The 19,474-nt window shown below is 45.2% G+C and overlaps 1 protein-coding gene across 5 annotated transcripts in view; it reads right to left on the bottom strand.

Moving 5' to 3' along the window:
- Aff1 (AF4/FMR2 family member 1) overlaps nt 1-19,474 on the bottom strand; it is a 167,467-nt gene that overhangs the window by 75,272 nt on the left and 72,721 nt on the right. For 4 of the 5 annotated variants that reach the window (XM_035453413.1, XM_027388495.2, XM_027388496.2 and 1 more), the window contains 2 exons: nt 2,814-2,934; nt 1,533-2,417 (listed from right to left, as the gene is read on the bottom strand). In XM_035453413.1, coding sequence (XP_035309304.1) covers nt 1,533-2,417; nt 2,814-2,934 — 1,006 coding nt within the window. The remainder of the gene's footprint in view (nt 1-1,532; nt 2,418-2,813; nt 2,935-19,474) is intronic. The other variant, XM_035453414.1, reaches the window with a different exon arrangement.

Below are 19,474 nucleotides of genomic sequence, written 5' to 3'. Positions count from 1 at the left end.
GGCTTCTCCTTTTAGTTGCCATAAGGAGCCTTTAGACCTGCCTGTTAAGGGGCCCCAAAACAGGTTGGTGGTGGCAGCCTTTAATCACAGAGGCGAAGGCAGGTGGATCTCTAAGTTCGAGGTCACCCTTGTCTACAGAGTGAGTTCCAGGACAAGTAGGACTTCACAGAGAAACCTCATCTTAAAAAAAAAAAAAAACCAAGAGGGGTGGGGGAAGACAGGGTCTTACTATGTAGACCACAGTGACCTGAAACTCAGAGATCCACCTGTCTCTGCCTTGTAAGACTGACTGTGTGAGTCCACAGTGCCTGGCTTCCCTGCCGGCATTTCAAGCTTTATAAACGGGATTCGAGAAAACAGGTTAGCAGCATTAGTGCTTACAGGAAGCAGATGTAGTTATATTTTAATTTTAAAAATTATAAGTGACAGTATTTTGGTTACTTTGAAACACATACATAGTGGAGCAACTGTTCTGTATTGTTTGTGACACCCTTCTCAAAGGCAGGCAAAGTAGACCCACTAGTATAACCACTATAGTTGTTTTAAAGTTGTTTTAAGTAGTAAATAAAAGAAAATACTATAACAGATCCCCAGGCATAATGCTATACACCTTTAATGTTAGTGCTTGGGAGGCAGAGGCAGGCAGATCTCTGGGTTTGAGGTTAGCCAAGGCTAAGAGAGAGACCCTGTCTCAAAAAACACAAAACAAACCAAAAAATAAATTTTAAGTTGAAAAGCTCCTTATAATTTACAGGGACCAAGCCCCTCCCAAATAAGGGAAAAAAAAAAAAAAGATATCTGGGGCTAGCAAGATGGCTCAGAGTGAGGGCACTTGCCAGCAGAGCAAATGTTCAGTCCCTAAGACCCACATGGTACAGGCGAGGGCCCAACCAGCACAAGTGTCCAGGCACGTTCACACACTCAACATAATAAATAAAAGTGGTTAATTTTTTAAAGCCTGAAGCCATTCCCTTCATCATCTTAATACTTTGGTTTTACTTGCCTTAAGAAACCTTGAAAGGGATAAAGGAAGTATTGATCCCAATTTTTTGCACTTTTGTTTGCCTTTTCTTTCAGAGTGGTGAGGCCCCAGTAAGACGAAAGGGACAGCTCAAAACTTTCTGTTATCAGAAATGCTATGCACCCTGATGGGTCTCAGAACACACTGGGGTATACTCTAATCCTACTCAAGGTCTCCATGCTTTGCTACCTGACTCAGTGAGGGGTCTTTAAGCCAGTCTGAAAAAACTGCACGTTGAACAAGGAATCCTGCTGCAGCACTGAGGAGCTGAGGCAGGAGGATCTCAGACCTGAACAATGAGACAGGTGTCTTTAAAATGAGAAGGTTTGGATTCAGTATCTACTGTTAATCGTGCAAGATTTGAGCTCTTTGTGGATTGATAAAACTGTAAAGCCAAAGGAATATACCATGGCCCCACCCAGGAGCCAGACCTAACTCCCTCCTCCCATCCCCCAGAGGCCTGAATCTCAAAGCTCCTATAACTGGAAAGGTCCTAAGAGATTCCACTCACCTCCACCTCCTGCGAAGGCATCCTCAGTCTGGTGAGCTTGGCCTTGGCAGGCACTTTTACATCAGGTTTCTCGAAGCTCTGCTGGCCATAGTCTTCCAGTGGCGGCTTCAGCTCCGGGGACTCACTAGGAGCCTGATCCTGACCGTCCATGGGCCGGACATAAGCTGTGGGCTTCTGCTGCATTGCAACACTTTTTGAGGGGAGAGGAGGGGGTGGAAATGTCTGGGAAGGTGGCTGAGAAGGGGCTACCCCAAGGCTGGTAGCTGCCACCAAACTGTCATGAGGAGTCTCATTATCTTGGACCTTCCCCACCAGGTCCTTGGAAGACGTGGCTACATTGTAGCTTTTATTGCTAGTGCTACCACCGGGAACCTTGCTGCTTCCCTGCAGCCTGGAATGTACAGGTGACAGAGGGGGCACCGGGGATGGCAAAGAGGAGATTAAGGGCGAGAGCTTCATCTCCGGAGCTGAGTCACCATCAGCTCTGCGGTCACACTTTGTGTGGTTGGAACAGTGCCCCTCCTGACTGAGGCGATCTTGAGTCAGCCGCTGACTGTCGGGCGGGCCGTAGTTTTTGGCATGGAGACTTGGCACTGGTTCCATCCTTGGAGGTGCCATCTTTGGACTGTGGCTAATGTTACCAACAGAAAGTGGTCCAGGGACTGAAGATGTATGGATAGGCTGGTGGTAGACGTGGGTGCGGAAGGAGCTGGATGGGATGCTGCTCCCCCTGTCATGAAATAAAGGATATTTCGGCTTCCCTGGCCTGTCTTCAGAACCCTCCAGGCGCTTAGAGCAAGACTTGGTACTTAAGAACTCCTTCATCTCTTCGTAGTCGCCTAGCATGTTCTGTATCCGGCTGGACAGCTCATCGCCTTTTGCAGTCTGAAAAACAGAAAGACGGCAGACTCAGACTGTGGAAACACATCTAAGCAGAGCAATCACTTAATAAATTATTATGTAATATCGTTAAAAGAAAACCCTCTCTGCTTCATGTGTAATGCAACATTAACTATTTCCCCCCACTGAGAAGCCTGCCACGGATACACATTACTAATTACAGGAGACTAACATTACAAAAGAAAACCACACACTTTGGTAATTCTGACTAACAATGTTCAAAGAGTTTTCATATTTTGTTTTGTTTTCAAAAACAACCTCTGGGATAAGTTGTTTTCTCGGTTGTAACCGATGGTTGAACTCAGTTACAATGAATAACTTTTCCATCAAGTTTAATATTGTGATGGGTCAGCCTTGCTCCCTCTCACACATGGTAAATACCTTGTAGGGCTCTGCAAACAGAGGAGCCTTCTCAGCAAACACCTCTTTCTCTGCATGAGCTTCTTGGTTTCGTCTTTCCTTCTCTCTAATCCGAAGGAGGTTTCTATCTTCATTGTACAAGCTTTTCCAAGTGCCACAAAAAGAACAGAAAAAAAAAAAAAAAAAACTATCAGCATCCAAGTTTTGTTGTGCACACGGATGTAGAAGGAGCAAGAATAGGTCCAAGATACAGTGACAGGGATGTAACTATAGAAAGTGCACATGGGATTGCAGACATGGCACAGCAGTTAGGAGTGCATACTGCTCGTGCATGGGACCCGAGTTCCATTCCCAGCTCATAGTTCACAGCTGCAAAAAACCTAACACCTCTTCTGGCCTCTGTGGATACCTGTGTGTGCACATGTACCCATGCATGCATGTACACAACACACTTCAAAATAAAAGAGGAGGGAGGAGTAGGGGGTAAAGAGGGAGGAGAAGGGCATGAGTCCTACTGTGCCAGTAGCTCACAACAGTAATCCCACTACTGAGGAGGCAAACAGGATTGCCACAAGTTCAAGAACATCCTTGTCTACAGAGAATATTCAAAGTCAAAGGCTGATTTTCTAATTAAAAGATCACCAAATGCCCAAAACATCATTTATTTTACGCTCAGTCTACTCTGAGGGTGTCTTAGCACATAAACTCAGAAAGATGATCTATACTTACTTCAAATGTCAAGGATGAACAATCCAATTATAGATGTCAGTTCTACATACTAAAAATGTCAAACCGTCCAATTTGAACCGAATTCTAAAAAGTACCCTACATCATTGGATGTGGTATCAAACTGGCTAAAATGAACTCGCTGACAGGGAAACCAGAGACAAATTCTGAAAGCAAGTTGATTTCAACTACATAAGCCCCAAACAGGCCTGCCCCACTGCCAGGCACACAGCCTGCACCCTTCAGCCCCTCCTCTGTGATCTACATTGAGTAATGGGAATAAAAGGACTATAATAAGACTGTCTTCTTGACCTGCTTCCAGGATCTGTTATGGGCTTCCAGACCAGTGCTATCTGAACAAAGGAAAACACTGATTGCCTTGGCTGTGTCTACCTATCCTTCCCAGTTCTAGCTGACTGTGTCTACCTGTCCTTCCCAGCTCTAGCTGACGTCAAAGACCTTCTCCACTGCTCTCTCATGCTTCCTTCCATTCCTCTCACAGGAACCTCCTGGTCTCTGGGCCTCCCCAGCTTACTCCTCTAACTCAGCCTTCCTTTATGACTGGGGTTAAGGGTCTAAGTCCCTCCCTGATTCTCATGTCACTGTCCATATCTAGAATGACAATCACTTGATGGCTCCTGATACTACAGAATGACCTCTAAATCTGTGCTTTGGCATTAGAATTCCCTGACAATCTGGTTTAAATGAACATGTGACAGGATCCCATGGTTGTCCTGCAGGCCATCCCCTCACTGCCCAAGTACACCTTGTAAGAGCCAGCCCTGGACTGACTTCTATACTGCCTGCCCTACAGGGACACTCACTCTACAAACCACACCAGTCATGTGTGACCTGGGAGTTGATTTACTTCCATTCCAATTACAAATCTCTGCCCATCTCTCTCTCTACCTCCTGTGCCTCCCCCCAACCTTGACAACATACCCCCACCCCTAACTTTCCATTGCTGATAGATTCAGAATGCGGTGATTTAAATGTCACCCACTTTAAAGACGTCCCTCAAACCCACCTGCCCAACACTCTCTGGCCTCGGTGAGCTCCTACACACATGTGGTACACGTAAATTCATGTGGCCTCTCTTACACATAACATAAAAGTACAAGAATCTTTTTTTTAAACACCAACTTCAAAGATGACAGATACGAACTCATAGAGGCAAAGATCATTTTATGCTAGTTGGAAAACTAAAACACAGGAAAAATGAAAACATAAAGTACATTCTTTCCTAGTAGGAACGGGGTTGTCCCCAGGCTGGCAGAACTGTGTTTGGGGATGGGGAGATGAAGGGGGGGGTCCCCCTCTCTGGCCACGCCTGCAGCCCTCTTCTATTCTCACACTCTTGGCAACAGCAAGGGTTTCCCCCCCCCCTTCCCTTCTTTATTTTCGTTTGTTTTTTGAGACAGGGTCTCTCCAACACCCCTCCCCCTCCGCCCCTGCCCCTGCCTCCCCAGTGCAAAGATTAAAGGTGTAAGCCTGGCTAGCACCATATTATAAGGCAATAGCAAAGACTTTGAATTTAACTCACTGTCACTCTTCAGCTGAAAAGTCTACAAGTAGTGAGTGAGGTGAGCAGAGATACCCATGACTGACTGTCAGGTGGATCCAAGTCCAGACTGGAAGACTCACCCACGCTGTCTGTGGTCGCTTTCTCCAAGGCTCCTGGACAAGGCAGAGGGCCAAGGAACTAGTTCACAGAGGTGTTCAGGGAGCCTGGGGACCTGTTCTGGGCCAACGTTTTTCCTTATGCCTCTAACAGCATTTGCCAATTCCACCAGGCAGGCTTCTGGTTTACTTCAGTGCTGAGTTGCTACAAATCTGCAGTAGCTTAAGGTGTCTTTTTTTTTTTTTTAAGCACCCTGGGCAATATTTTTTCCCCCAGAAATATTATTTTCATAGTTCCTTTGAAATCAAGGATAAGGTGAATTTCAAAACAAAGAAAGCAGTGCCATCATCCATAGCATGACTGGGACCTTTGCAGATGGTTTCAAACCAAGTACAGAGCAAGGTGGGGAAAGATGGGAGGATTGCTATGTGCACAGACATGTGTACAGTGTGGGGGGCATACACATTACAGCACAGCTTTGGAGAGTTTGTTCATTCCACCTTCCTGCGAGTTCCAGGAACTAACTAACTCAACATTTCACTGGCAGTGCTGCCATTGGGCATTACCCTTTTCTTATTGTGACTGCAGCCTTTGGTATGTGTCTGTCCACACGCACAAACACGTGGAGACATGGAGACATGGCTTCTAAGGCACATGTGATGATCACGGGACTGCACTATGGCATTGTTTCTCTCCTTCCACTTTCATGTGAGTTCTAGGACTTGAGCTCAGGTTTCCAGGCTTGCTCAGCATTCACTCTACCTCCCAAGCCATTTCTCAGCCTGGAAGAATGTGTGTGTGTGTGTGTGTGTGTGTGTGTGTGTGTGTGTGTGTGTGTGTGTGTATGTGCATGTGTGTATTACATATGTATTATTTGTGTATTAGGTATGTATTGTGTATGTGTATATATGTGTATATTTTGTATTATGTGTGTATGCCTGTATGTATGTGTTATTTATGCATGTACGTATGAATTATGTATGTACTGGGTATGCATACACGTATGTGTGTATTATGTATGCATGTATTGGGTATGTATTATGTATGTATGTACAGATTTTTCAAGACCTGGTTTTTCTGTGTATAGCCCAGGCTGTCCTGGAACTCACTTTGTAGATCAGGCTGGCCTCAAACCCACAGAGATCTGCCTGCCTCTGCCTCCTGAGTGCTGGGATTAAAGCTATGTGCCATCACCGCCCTGCACAGTCTGGAAGAATTTTTAAATGAGGGGATTTTTTTTTAGGCAGCAGTGAAGGTCTTCATGATTCTCACTCTGTAATTACCTTTGAATAATTACAAGTTAACTATGGCTTTAATTAAAGGCCACCACCTCCTCCCAGAAGAAGCCACACACCATTTTCATTCTGAGTAATATCACACTGATACCCAAACAGCCACAAGTCAGAAACCCTTGCTGGGTGATGGCCACAGCACTGTGCATTCCTGTCGTTGTCCTGTGAGCATCAGAGAAGAGTGAAGGCCTTTACAGGAGCAGCTTACAGAGGCCACAGCTCTTCAGGTGAGAGGAAGGGGCCCCGGAAGTAAGCTGTTAGTCGAGAACACCTGAGGGCTGATGAGAACAACAGTGGTAAGGACAGCAGCTGTGGCAGGGTCAGGGGCCTCAGTCAGCACTGTCCTGGCCACATCACCTTGCTCTTGCTCCCATTCCTATTTAGTCTTCAGTCAGACCTGTCATAATGGGATTTTTTAGGAGACCCATTTTTCAAGTGGAAAAACATAAGGCTCAAAGACTTTCTCATGACGCCCTGGAAATCCAAAAGCTTATGTTCTCAGCCTCAGATCTGCTAGCAAACCCACCTGGCTGTGTTAAAAAGGGTGCTGACGACAAAGGAGGTGTGCTAACTTATAATCACCTTAATTCCTTAGTTTCACAGAGGTGCACATCAGCCCAGCCATTATCCCTGCCAGGAGAACAACCTCGAAACCACAGAATACATGAGCAGTTCAACCAATAGCACAAAGACCTTACAGGAAGTCTCAGAGAGAGAGGGGCAAACAAGTACAGGTGCTCCTCATGTTCTAAAAACTGAGCTACAATACTTTAGATCCTTTTGTTAAATTTCACTGGTCCCATAATAACCTAGTAACCTCCGGACTCATGTTTCTCACATACTAAGAGACTCAAGTGGATTTATTTCACAGACTGGCTATATAAATAACTTTGCACCTAAGTGTCCATAATGTGCCCACAGCAGGGAGCTTCTACGATTCTTCTGGCTGGTGAGCCAAGCCATGTTCATGGGACCTCCACCCCAACCCAGTAATCCTCACCTAGAGGGAAAAATCATGAAGCTTAACTGGCTGCATAACAGACAAGCCCACAGGTTGATGTGTTACATACAACCTGGCCTGAGAACAGTTCACCCCACAAATCTGGGAGTTCTGCAGAACTGAAAGACATCCTGGGACAGGGACACTCTCTTCAGTAGCCACAATCAGGACACTCTCTGCAGTATGGTTCACAGGACACAGTGGAAAGACCTCTACAAGAATACAGTGAGCCACCCCCTCCAAGCTAGAGAGAGAAATGAAGGAAGCTGCAGGCCTCGGCCTCCGGTGCCCAGTGAGAGCGCTCACACGTGACCGACTTACACAGCTGAGTTCTCCCAGCTGAGGTAGATGGTAACCCAGATGTTCTCACTGACAGTTGGAATTTAAACTCTAACTTCGGGGTTTTTTTGGTTTTTTGTTGTTTTTTTTTTTTTTGAAAAAAGAAAAGAAAGAAAGAAAAGAAAAGAATCAGAATGATGATTTGGGGATCTAAATCGTGCCAGGGTGTGCTCACTTTCAGAGATTTGGTGACAATCCTGAGAAACTCAGCCCCAATCCCTCACACCCTGGGTACAGTGGTTAAGTCAACCCCATGCTGGGCCTGTCATGGCACATTTACTCAAAGGCTTCTCCTTGGGGGATGGAATGTGTCACAGAGGTGCTAAAGTACTGGGAAAATGAAAGTCATCCCAGCTCTGTAAGCATTAAGTGTGTGTGGGGGGGGGGGTCGTCTCTCTTCTCTTTCCTTGGGCGGCACACAAAGGCCCTGGCTGGGCTGGAGCCCTGAGGCAGCATGCTGGCTCTGGTATCATCTGGCTGAAGCACCTTCTCCCAGGCTAGAGCCTACAAGCCCTGCCACTAAACTAGGTTAGTCAAGCGGGACTGCCAAATGCCATTCCTGCTCCCATGGCAACCCAGGGCCCCACAGGGCTGCCTGTGAACAGCGGACTACCCATTTATCACCCCTGACTGCTCACCCCGTGTATGCCTTTCTCTCAGAGATATCACCAGTTCCCTCTAGAATTCATGTTCCCAGTTTTGACTGTCCTTTGGAGAGTATATTCTTCCACACACTTCTCCTTATAGCCAGGGCAGGAAAAGGAAATCAACACGGCCAGCTGCTAACTGGAATCGTCCTTACTCTTTTAGAAACTCTATGCCATTCTGCCTTCAACATACAAATGGAAACACTCCATGAGATTCACAACTTCCAGCCACCTTGGCTTACAAAATAGGGACATGTATTTATGTCACAAGCAGATAGTGGTGAAGGCACAGGGTCCCTAGGTTCCATCAAGTAGCATTAGAACACAGGGAAGAAGAATTCTCTTTTATCTTTTGCCCTTTGTTTCCATTCTTACCAACACATTTAAAGTACATTAGTTTGCTATTAAACTATATTTCTCCAAATTTTGTTTAAACACAGGATAGCTTCATGTTTGAACTCAAAATAGAGATATTTCCCTCCTCATTTCATATGTGTGAAAAGAATGTGCAACAGACTTTCTCATAATAATAATAAAAAAATCACTCAGCCAAGTCTTCCCAGGTTTTCACTATTATTAGCTTTCCCATTACCTAAAACACACGACAAACAAAGGCTAGGGGAAGCAGGGTCCTGAATCAGGAGGACTTGGTCCTCAAATACAAAGTCTTATAACCCAAACTGACATATAAAAAAAAAAAAAATTCAGCTGGTGCCAATGACAAAATAGCTATTCTATCAGTGTTTTCCTGGCGTAGAACCCAGGGATCATCACGTGTTAGGACTTGCAGCTACCCACTGCTGTTTGCCACAGTAGGCTCGGCTTCAGTGTGGCTTGTTATGATACTGGAAACAGTTTTAGGTGCGCCCCACCCCCCCTTTCACAAATCAGCCTGCTCACCTAACTTCTGGCCCTTTCATTTTCCTGAGGGTAACATATGATAGAGAAATTTTAAACTCTTGTTACATGTCATAAAGTCTCTTTGACAACTCAGAGATCATTTGCAGGCTGCCTTAAACGGGTGTTGCAGGTTCTAAACTGATAAAGTTTTAAACGGATAAAGAATGTTGAGTTCTAATGAGATGCATGGCATGTTGATTGACCTAAAAAAAAAAAAAAAAAAAAAAAAAAAAAAAAACCTGCCAGATATTTCTCAAAAGCTACACTTTATACTCTGTAAGGTGACACGTGAGACTAGGGTGGTTTTCTGGAACATTCTGTTTAAATTCAGTTTTGTGCGTGGTTTAGTATATACACCTTTAACACAATCACTAGAGAGGCAAAGCCAGGCCAGTCTGGTTTGCAGAGCAAATTCCAGAACAACCAGGGCTACCTAGAGGGACCCAGTCTCAAAAAAAAAGTGTTGTTGCAACTTTCTTTTCACAAAAGGATAATCACAGTATTTCAGCAAAATCCCCCCCCCTCTCTCTCTCTCTCTCTCACACACACACACACACACACACACAAACCATTTTACAGAGCTCTGAACACTAGACTCAGCCCTGGCTTGTCAGTACATAATTTTAGATCTCTGTGTATAAAGAAGCAAAAGCTAGCCTGATGTAAACCAGAGAACATGGTCCATGGTCCAGGTGCCAGGGCTGGTGTTTTACATGTGTAGATATATTTACAGAGGCTGAGTTTTTAATCTACAGATAGAAAACAAAATCACCTGCCTTCCTATTAAACTGGCTGTAAGTGTGGGCGAGGGAAGCTATGCAGATGCCTACCCAGTGGAAATGAGAGACAAAGGATGAGGGAAAAAAAGCTTGGTTTCCCCATGTACAACATAAGATTGAGTCTCTCCATTTCAAACATTCCAATAAAAGTGAAAAACAAAGCAAAACAAAAACAAAAGAAACAGGGCTAGAACAATGGCCAAGCAGTTAGAAGCACTGGTTTAACCAGCTGTAACTCTAGTTCCCAGGATCTGACACCTTCAGCCTCCCTACAGACTGGGCACACACACACATGGTGCATAGACATACAATGCAGGCAAAACACCTATACACATAAAAAAACAAATTCTGAAGTTAGAGAGATGGCTCGGCAGCTGAGAACACCCAGTGCTCTTGCAGAGGCCTGGGTTTAGTTCCCAGAACCCACATGATGGCTCACAACCACCTGTAAATCCAGATCTTGGGAACCCAATGCCTTCTAACTTCTGTGGGCACCTGACCATGTGTGCACATGGATACACACAGGCAAGACATTCAGACACAGACTAACATAAATAAATCTGAATACATATACATATATATATATATATATATATATATATATATGCTAAGATTACCATGCAAATAACAATTATAGAACCACAGCAGTGAGAAGCAATAACTTCTCACCTCAACGGTCTGGCAATCTAGAGCTAGAGGGTGATGTTTTTAATGTTACAGGAAACGTGAACAGATTAATGTCAGTTACAGAAAATTGTCTCTGCAGAGCGTTCCCTCATGACAGCATTCTGCCTGCAGTAAACTGAAGAGACATACAGAAAACACTTCCTCTCTTTAATCCCAGCAGAGGCAGGTGAATGTCTGTGAGTTCGAGACCACCCTGGACTACACAGTGGGTTCCTGGGCAAGGCTACATAGCAAGGCTCTTTCAAAAAGAAATCTGTCAATTGGCTGGGTGGCCCTGTCCTCTCCACCCCTACCCACCCAGGCCACAAAAAAAATGACATTGTTCACTTGGGCAGACTGTCAGCTCTTCCTGGGAACCACCGGCACACTGGCCTCACGAACCGTGCCATTCTCCTCACCGCTTAGTTGCCCACTGAAAACCGTATCACACACCTAAAAGATAATGAGGCTCACTCAGGTTGGCCTCACTACAGCCACGAACTGAAAGAGTTCTGTTTGTGGTCACAACTGAGAAAGAATGTAGGCAAGCAGCCTTCAAGTCCTATTATTTCTGAACACTTGCTGCATTTAGTCCATTGCCTTTCATCTTTGCAGAAGCAAGGTAATATTGCTTGAGCACTGAATCCAATCTTCAAGGGAGGTGTTGTGTGCACTTGGATGCGGAGCTAACCGGTTGCTCTCCTGGGCCAGCCACTCTGCAGAGCTGCCTCCCAGACCCTTAAAACTCCTCCATCATCATCCCCCCCACCCAGAGGCCATAGCCTCCTATAGGACTGCAGCTGCAGAGGGAGGGTGGCAGCAAGCATGACCTCCTTCAGGGATCTGAGCACCCATTCACCTGGCTCCTCACGTCACCTCTCTAAGCAAGCACAGCTGGGAGGATGGGATAACGGCTGTTCCTTGGTGCCATTATCAAGTTACACATTTGCTGTCTGTGTGACAGTTATCTAAGCTCGATAGTACTGTAGATGTGCCTTGGGTGGCCTTATTGTCCTGGGAGCTCTTTAATCACACAGACAACGCCCCCGCTCCCCACCAGAGCTTACCATAGTGCCACTCAACCCATCATATCAGACATCAAACGACTCAGATTTCTGCAGAATTCCACCCTCTGGAAGATGAAGAACTGTGATTCATTGTCTGGTCCCTAAAATGGATCTCGACAGTGGATTCTCCTGCCCATGAGATGACTCAAACTTAGAAGGATGTTGACGTCACCCTTCCCCAGATGTTCCAGAGGAGCAGCTGGGTGACAGCATGTGCTTAGGGACTGCTGCAGGGAAGCTGTCAGCTTACCACACTTGTTAATTAATCATAAAACTGCACTATGGTGTGGGGGTGGGGGGAGAGAAGGTGCTTGGATAACACACTTGGGATAGTTCTTAAAAACATTATTTGATGGATAGAGACATGGCTCTGCACATGAAGGTACTTCCTGTCAAACTTGAAACCCAAGTTTGATCCCCAGAAACTCACATGTTGGAAGGAGGAGTTATTCCTGTCAACTGTCTGTCCTCACACCTGCATAAGGTGTGAGTAGATAATTCCAAAGTTATGTCTATGGCTAAAAACATCAACAACAAAAATTCCACCCAAAAAAACTTAATAGAGGGGAAAAACACAGGATGGAGCAGTTCCCTCCACAGCTAAGAGCCCGTGCTGTGTGTGTGTGGGGGGGGGGGGGAGAGGAGGCAGCAAGTCTAAAAGCCCAGGGTTACAGATAGACACACACATAATAGAGCCTCCATCCTGTTAAAAAACACTGTATATAATGTACCAAACTGTCCCTACTGCTCACTCCAGCACCGATTACTCAACATTCAAATCTGGGAGCCTGCAGGTAAGGCCCGGTTCCCAGCACATTCACCTTAATTGCCACCTCCCGAAAAGCCCCACTGGCCTTCTCAAGCCTGGAACAAGTCCAGCCGTGCCCTGCCGTCTGGACACCCTGTGCCTGGAGCCGCCTCACTTCTCTTCTCGAGGCTATCTCATGCCCTAGATCTTCACATGGCTCACCCCACAGCAGAGGCTTGCCAGCACTTCACCTCGCTTCATCTCACTCAATTACTATCTAAAATTAACTTGTCCGCTAGCTAATGTACTCAGTGATCCTGTAACCCTCCCTCGGCCACAGAGACACTGGGACAAAGTGTGGACTGCCCCACACCTGCTCTATACTCAGTTGAAAATGAGTTCGCTGTCATTAAAAGCATACATTTTTAAAAGATAACTTTCAATGGCAGTTATAGGCACCATTCTCTAGATGTTTAATAGATCCACAAATATCCAAGTACCAAACAGAAAACAAAAACTAATGCATTCCCAAATTCATCTTGTGTGTCATTAAAGCGCTGAACTGCAGCAGCTGGGTGGACAAATGAACATTTTTTTCCTCACAAGAAATTATTCAGAAGCAAGTTCATGTTGTTTAAAACTAGCTCTGTAGCCCATTAAAAAAAAATTAAGCAAGCTAAACATGGGGTGGGGGTTGAGACAGGCTCTCTATGTAGTCCTGCCTGCCCTGGAACTCCTTATACAGACCAGGCTGGCCTTGAACTCAGAGATGGATGGATTGTCTCTGCCCCTGGAGTGCTGGGATTAAAGGCATGTGACACTATGCCCTGCCTAAAAAAAAAAAAAAAATTAAGATATTTTCTCACTCAATAGTTAGCTCCAGATAATTAAACAGCACACCAAACTGAAGGAGGGGGTCCCTCCTGTAGAACACAGCTTGGAACACACAGAAGTTTCAGACCCAAAAGGAAGAGTCCCTCCCAGGAATGAACTTCCAACACACATTCCAGAAAAACCAACTGCACCACATCCAATAAGGAGAACTGTTTGAAACCAAGCCAGCTTACCAGCAACCACTCCGGCCAGGACAAAGGCCCAGCACTTAGCCTTGCTACCCAGCCGCAGGAAGCAACCGGAAAGGCTTCCACTTGGAAACGGAAAGGAAAAGCAAGGTCTGTGTATTGATAACAGTGAGAGGGAGAATGGGGTAACAAGGAAGCTGGCAGGGGACAATCTGTTTCTTTACATCCTCAAGAATAAAATTCGAAGAAACATTGCGTCTTTGTCAGTGTACAGAGAGACCAATCAAAACATTTTCAGTCACTGAATAAACAGTAGCTGCAGCAACAAAAATGACAGAGAGATCCTACTCTATTCACAAAACCCCATCATGGAAGGATAGGATTGAAGGATTGAAGGATCCTCCATCCCCCCACCCCCACCCACCAAAACACAAGCTCTTGTCAACTGTATTTTCAACAGAGTTAAACAGACTGCTGTGGGTACAATACTAAAGAAAAACTTGCTAAATTTTTTTTTTGTATCAGGCTCTGGCATTTTATCTTAAGTGAACAACAAAAGTTTGAGAACGAATTGTCCATAAAGATGTTTACAAGATGCATCCGAATTTCTTCTCTCTACACCCTGACTTGTATTTACCTTTCCCTCTGGTGATTTAATTACCCATGCCACACTTGTTTTTGTAGAGAGTTGAACGTCGTAAAAGCTAGAGGCAGTCTTAGTCCACCTCATTCCAGTCATTTCAAGTAGGAGGAACAGGGGGACTGTTATAGGTGAAAGCTGGAAGCATGCACCCATGCTTCGTATGGCAACAGCAACAATTACATGTTTCTAAATATTCTCACTTTCATCATAACCCGCTGTAATTGGCATCTCCTTTAACAGCACTTACTATTTCTCTGGAGCAGGCTCCCTTCATTTAACCTCTACTATGTGATGCTGTGAACTGTACAATGCTTATCAGGATTCCTCGGCTGGATTTTGGCCCAAGCATCAACATTTACATGCAAAATATATCATAATTTCCTGGGGACAACCAACAGGCTACTTGCTTGCATAAAACAAGGGGTGTTTATTGACCTCAAAGGAGCATCCCGACTTTGTGACTAAGAAACTAATTCTTAAGCAAGTGTTTGTGTCTCATCTATCTCCGAAAAGCAGAGGCTCGTATCTGCCAATAAGTGAACAAAAGCAAACATTCAAAATTACCAAACACCTGTGCATGATAACAATTATTTTTTGATTATAAAAATACTTGTCTTGGAATACAATAGCATCTTCTTAAGCTTATTCAAGTGCATAAACTTCTATAGTTTCCTGTACTCTAACACTTACACCTCAGAGTGATAACAGAAAAGCCACTTATTTCCAGGAAATATTGACTTTTTTGTGTGCCAGATGTAAGGAATTAAGATTATACACCCTGAGGAGACACACAAAGGAAGGAAGTGGAGGTTGGTTACAGTGTTGAGGAATGAGGAACAGACGCTCTAAGGAGCCTGGGGAGGTGGAGCAGCGTACAGACATCTGAGCTGGGTCTTGAAAGATGAGTAGAAGTTTTCAGGGGGGGAAGGGGTCCCGGGACCCCTGGAGCAAGCATTGTGAAGAGCGATCATTCACCAGGGACTGTTAGTACCTATCTCACCCCAACCCCCAACTCACATTTCCCACTGTGCTGGACCACCCTAATTATTTCCCGGAACAGCTGCCCACCACAACGACCTTTGGTCCTTCTCTATGCACCAACAATGCCCTCAAGTTACTGACACAACACTATCCTAGGGACAGGTGGGAGTCAGAATTTAAAAGGAAATGAAATTAACTGGGTGGAGCCTCAGATGATGACACAAAGCCAATCACTGCTATGCAGTCCTCTGGACTATGTGAATAGCTCAGGACAGGGACTCCGGGACACAAGAGCACAACTAATTTCCTACTTCAATCGACTTTATGCCTTTTTAAAATATTTAATTTTTAGTGTATGGTGCCTAATGTATGCCAGTGCGCCATGTGCATTCAGTGCTCACACAGGCCAGACGAGGGTATCAGATCTCCCTATTTTAGATCCTTGTTAGCCACCACACGAGTGCTGGGAATCAAAACCAGCTCCTCTGGAAGAGCAGCCAGAACTCCAGCTCATGGTGTTTTTTATTTTTAAAACAGGGTTTCTCTATGGCTTTGGAGGCTGTCCTGGAACTAGCTAGGTGTAGGACAAGGCTGGTCTCAAACTCATAGAGATCCGCCTGCCTCTGCCTCTACCTCCCGAGTGCTGAGATTAAAGGCATGCACCACCAAAAGGAGATACAGCTTTGGAAACATATTTTGTTTGGTTGGTTCCCCACTCCACCCACCCCAGCAAGACAGGTTTCTCTGTTTAGCCTTGGCTGTCCTGGAACTTGCTCTGAAGATCAGGCTAGAGTGGAACTCAGAGATCCACCTGTCTCTCTCTCCCAGAGTACTGGGATTAAAGGCATGCAACACCACCACCCAGCTAGGTGGAAATAGTTATATTACATTCTAGTTATCCACTTTCCTGACTTGAAAAGGCTATAAATCTCCCAGCTTATTGCTATTTCATCTAAATATCTTCCCTGGGCCCCCTCCTCCTCGAAGATAACAGGCAAGGCTGTGTGCTGGGAAGTGAGCCAGGCTGGTCTCAGGTGTCTGCCCTTGCACCTATCGGTAGCTTCTCTGAGCTGGGAGGTTAGAGGAAATGAGCAGGCACATGAAATAAAAACCATCCTAGGCATTGGCTCTGACTGAACCTAAAGTAGGAAAATGAATTTTAGTTAACTATGATAGGATGGAGTAAATGGAAGGGACAGGAGACCAGGTGTGGCAAGAGCCTAAGATCTGTCACTGAAACTGGCAAGGCCCAGCAAGTCCCCACAAAAGGAGTGGTTTTTGGAAACTATTTAGAATCAAGACAACTGCCTACTGCTGTTAAAGGATGAGAATTCTCATTGCAAAACTACCTGATAAAGTCAGTACCACTATATCTGAGTATATTAAAGGTCTTCCAACAGAGGAAAGTGAGCTTCTAACTCCCTCCCTTAAAACCACCTTCTACCCTCATCTGCCCCTGAGGAGACCCCTGCTTCCCTTACAACCAACTAGAGTCAGAAATTCAACTGCTCCCTCATAGTAAAGTTGCTAAGAAATGGCTGGAGCATTTATGTAACGTTCCACTCAAAGCGGGGAGTAGCAGAGACAGGTACCAGCATCAGATAACCTGACTGACAAATTACAACTTGCCCAACTTCAGCTTGGGGCCCCTGGTTATCTAGAATCCACTCCCAGATCTCCTGGAAGGGCCATCTAGTTATTCCCACATTTATCTCATCGTGGCCCAAAGGGAAGACTCTGAGAGTAAGCCTTGAGCTCAGAAATCAAAGGCCCAACCCATGCAAGATGATGACATCAACTGATCCCTCTCTCCTCCCCTGGGGCCCTGCCTGCCTGCCCGCAGTTTCAGTAACACAACCCTGGAGATAATATAGCCACAGCTCAGTCATCCTACCATTCGTTTAATAGATTTTTTGTTTGTTTTGGGTTTTTCTGTTTTCCAGACAGGGTTTTTCCATGTCACCCTGGCTGTCCTGGAATTTACTCTGTGGACCAGGCTGGCCACAAACTCACAGGTATCCACCTGCCTCTGCCACCTGAGTGCTGGGATTAAAGGCGTGCAAAACCATGCCTCAATCATTATACTGCTTTTAAGAACAGAATAACACCATTCAAAGAAAAAGTTAGAGCAGGTGTATGTAAGTTTACTCATGCTTTAATCCCCTCCCCACATATCTACCAAAAATAAGCTGAAAATATTTCTATACCTTCTTTACTGTCTGGGCATCTCAGTCCACTTTATTATTTTGTTTTGGTTTTTCAAGACAGGGCTTCTCTGTATTGCTTTGGAACCTGTCCTGGAACTCTGTAGATCAGGCTGGCCTCGAACTCACAGAGATCCACCTGCCTCTGCCTCCCTAGTGCTGGGACTAAAGGCATGCACCACCAACTCCCGACCTCAGTTCACTTTAAAGTTTGTGCCTCTTTCGTATTTTAGGAGGAAAAAACCCTATACTCCTGAACTTTAGTTAATAATATACATTCTAAGATATTTAAGAAAATGTATACTGACATCCATAACTTATAAATATATACAAAAATAAATATTAATGATAGGCAGTGACCGAGACATAAATTCATTACAAGAATATGTTGTCATAATCTGTAGTAGGACTTTCTTTTGCTTTCTGAATGTTTGAAAGTTTTACATAGACCACCAGGATAAACTGAGGCTGAGCAAGGTTGCCACGGGTGAGGCACCTCTACCTCTCCGTGAGATCCTGGTCTCTGGACCCAGCCTGCAATTTATCTCAAGCTTTATCAGAAAGGAATGGCTTAGAAGCTCACATTATCTATTTACCAGACTTATAGTCAATCTATACACAAAAAGAAAAACAGTGACACAGAACTTGAAAATGGGTGTTGGCCACACAGGAACGTATGGCTCTATCTGTGCATTCTTAGTGTCTGTGGTCATCATGCAAACTGGCCCTGACCTAAACCCTTCAAAGGCTTGCTCTGACTGTCTCTTTTTGACAAGGGTCTTGCTGTGGACCCCAGACTGGCCTTAAACTCATGGCCCCATCTAAGCCTCCCGAGTACAAGGATAAGCATGCTTGGCTTTGCTTCTGGGTGTAGCTCCCCAGGGAAACAAATGATCCAGAACTGAGCCTGGCTTCGATTTCCTTGTTGCCCTACCCCAATCTTGTTTTTAAAAATCTTGATTTTCCCTACTTGGGAATTAGGTGTTTGTGAGACTTAAGAAAATTAATCCTCTCTGGGCTCATGGCCTATTTCTTCACCTTCTGGTTTATGCCTCTAAAGAGACCATCAGAATTGCACTTCCTTCTTTATATTCCTGCAAGCCCCAACACACACACACACACACACACACACACACACACACACACACACACACACAGTGAGCTTGGCCTTGAGAAAGGGGTATAATCTACAGTTCTATTTATCTACTTTGTGTCATATCTGCCATCCAGCCAACAAGTCCCTACTTAAAAAATAAATAAATCGCTTGCTTCATGCAGGTCCTGCCTTTCTAAGTGTCAAAGTTCACTATTACAAATTACCCTTAAAGAATCTCACACACACACCAAGGCTGGAGAGATGGCTCAGTAAGAACACAGGACCTGAGTTCAAATCCCCAGCACCCTTGTAAATTCAGGTGGGTGGGAGGGTGGGGGGGAGGAAGAAGGTGGAGACAGGTTGTTCCTGAGAGCTTGCTGGCAGTCAGCCTACTTGAAAATGGCAAGCAATTCTGTGGAGACCCTGTTGAGGGCAAGAGGGAGGAGGAGGAGGAGGAGGAGGAGGAGGAGGAGGAGGAGGAGGGGGAGGAGGAGGAGGAGGAGGAGGAGGAGAGGAGGAGGAGGAGGAGGAGGAGGAGGAAAGCTGAGTTAAATGAGATGTCCTTCAAAAGCACATTTAAAGTGCTAGAGTCTTGTTGAAATCATCACACTGGCCGGGCCAGTGTTTCCTTAATCGATGGCAAGGGCGAGGATACATTTCTACTACTCTATGGTGAAACTGAGGCAAACAAGACTCCCCCATTGTCTCCATGACAGAATGACAGTGCCTGGCTGGTGATTCTGGAGCCGTGGGGCACTCACCTTTCCAATCATCTCATGAAAACAAACCTACAAGGAACACTGAATTGAGCTGAAATGTTCTGAAAAACAGGATGAGATTTTCCCACCCTGTGCAGAAAGCATCCTACTTACTGAAATAAAAGGCCCTGAGTTTGGTGAGAAAGTGCTCACATTCACCTGGGAAGACGAAGACACACACACACACACACAC

The sequence above is a fragment of the Cricetulus griseus genome (assembly GCF_003668045.3).
Source record: "Cricetulus griseus strain 17A/GY chromosome 1 unlocalized genomic scaffold, alternate assembly CriGri-PICRH-1.0 chr1_1, whole genome shotgun sequence".
Lineage (NCBI taxonomy): Eukaryota > Metazoa > Chordata > Mammalia > Rodentia > Cricetidae > Cricetulus > Cricetulus griseus.
The sequence above is the reverse complement of the archived record's forward strand: the minus strand, read 5'-3'. Positions and strand labels throughout refer to the sequence as shown.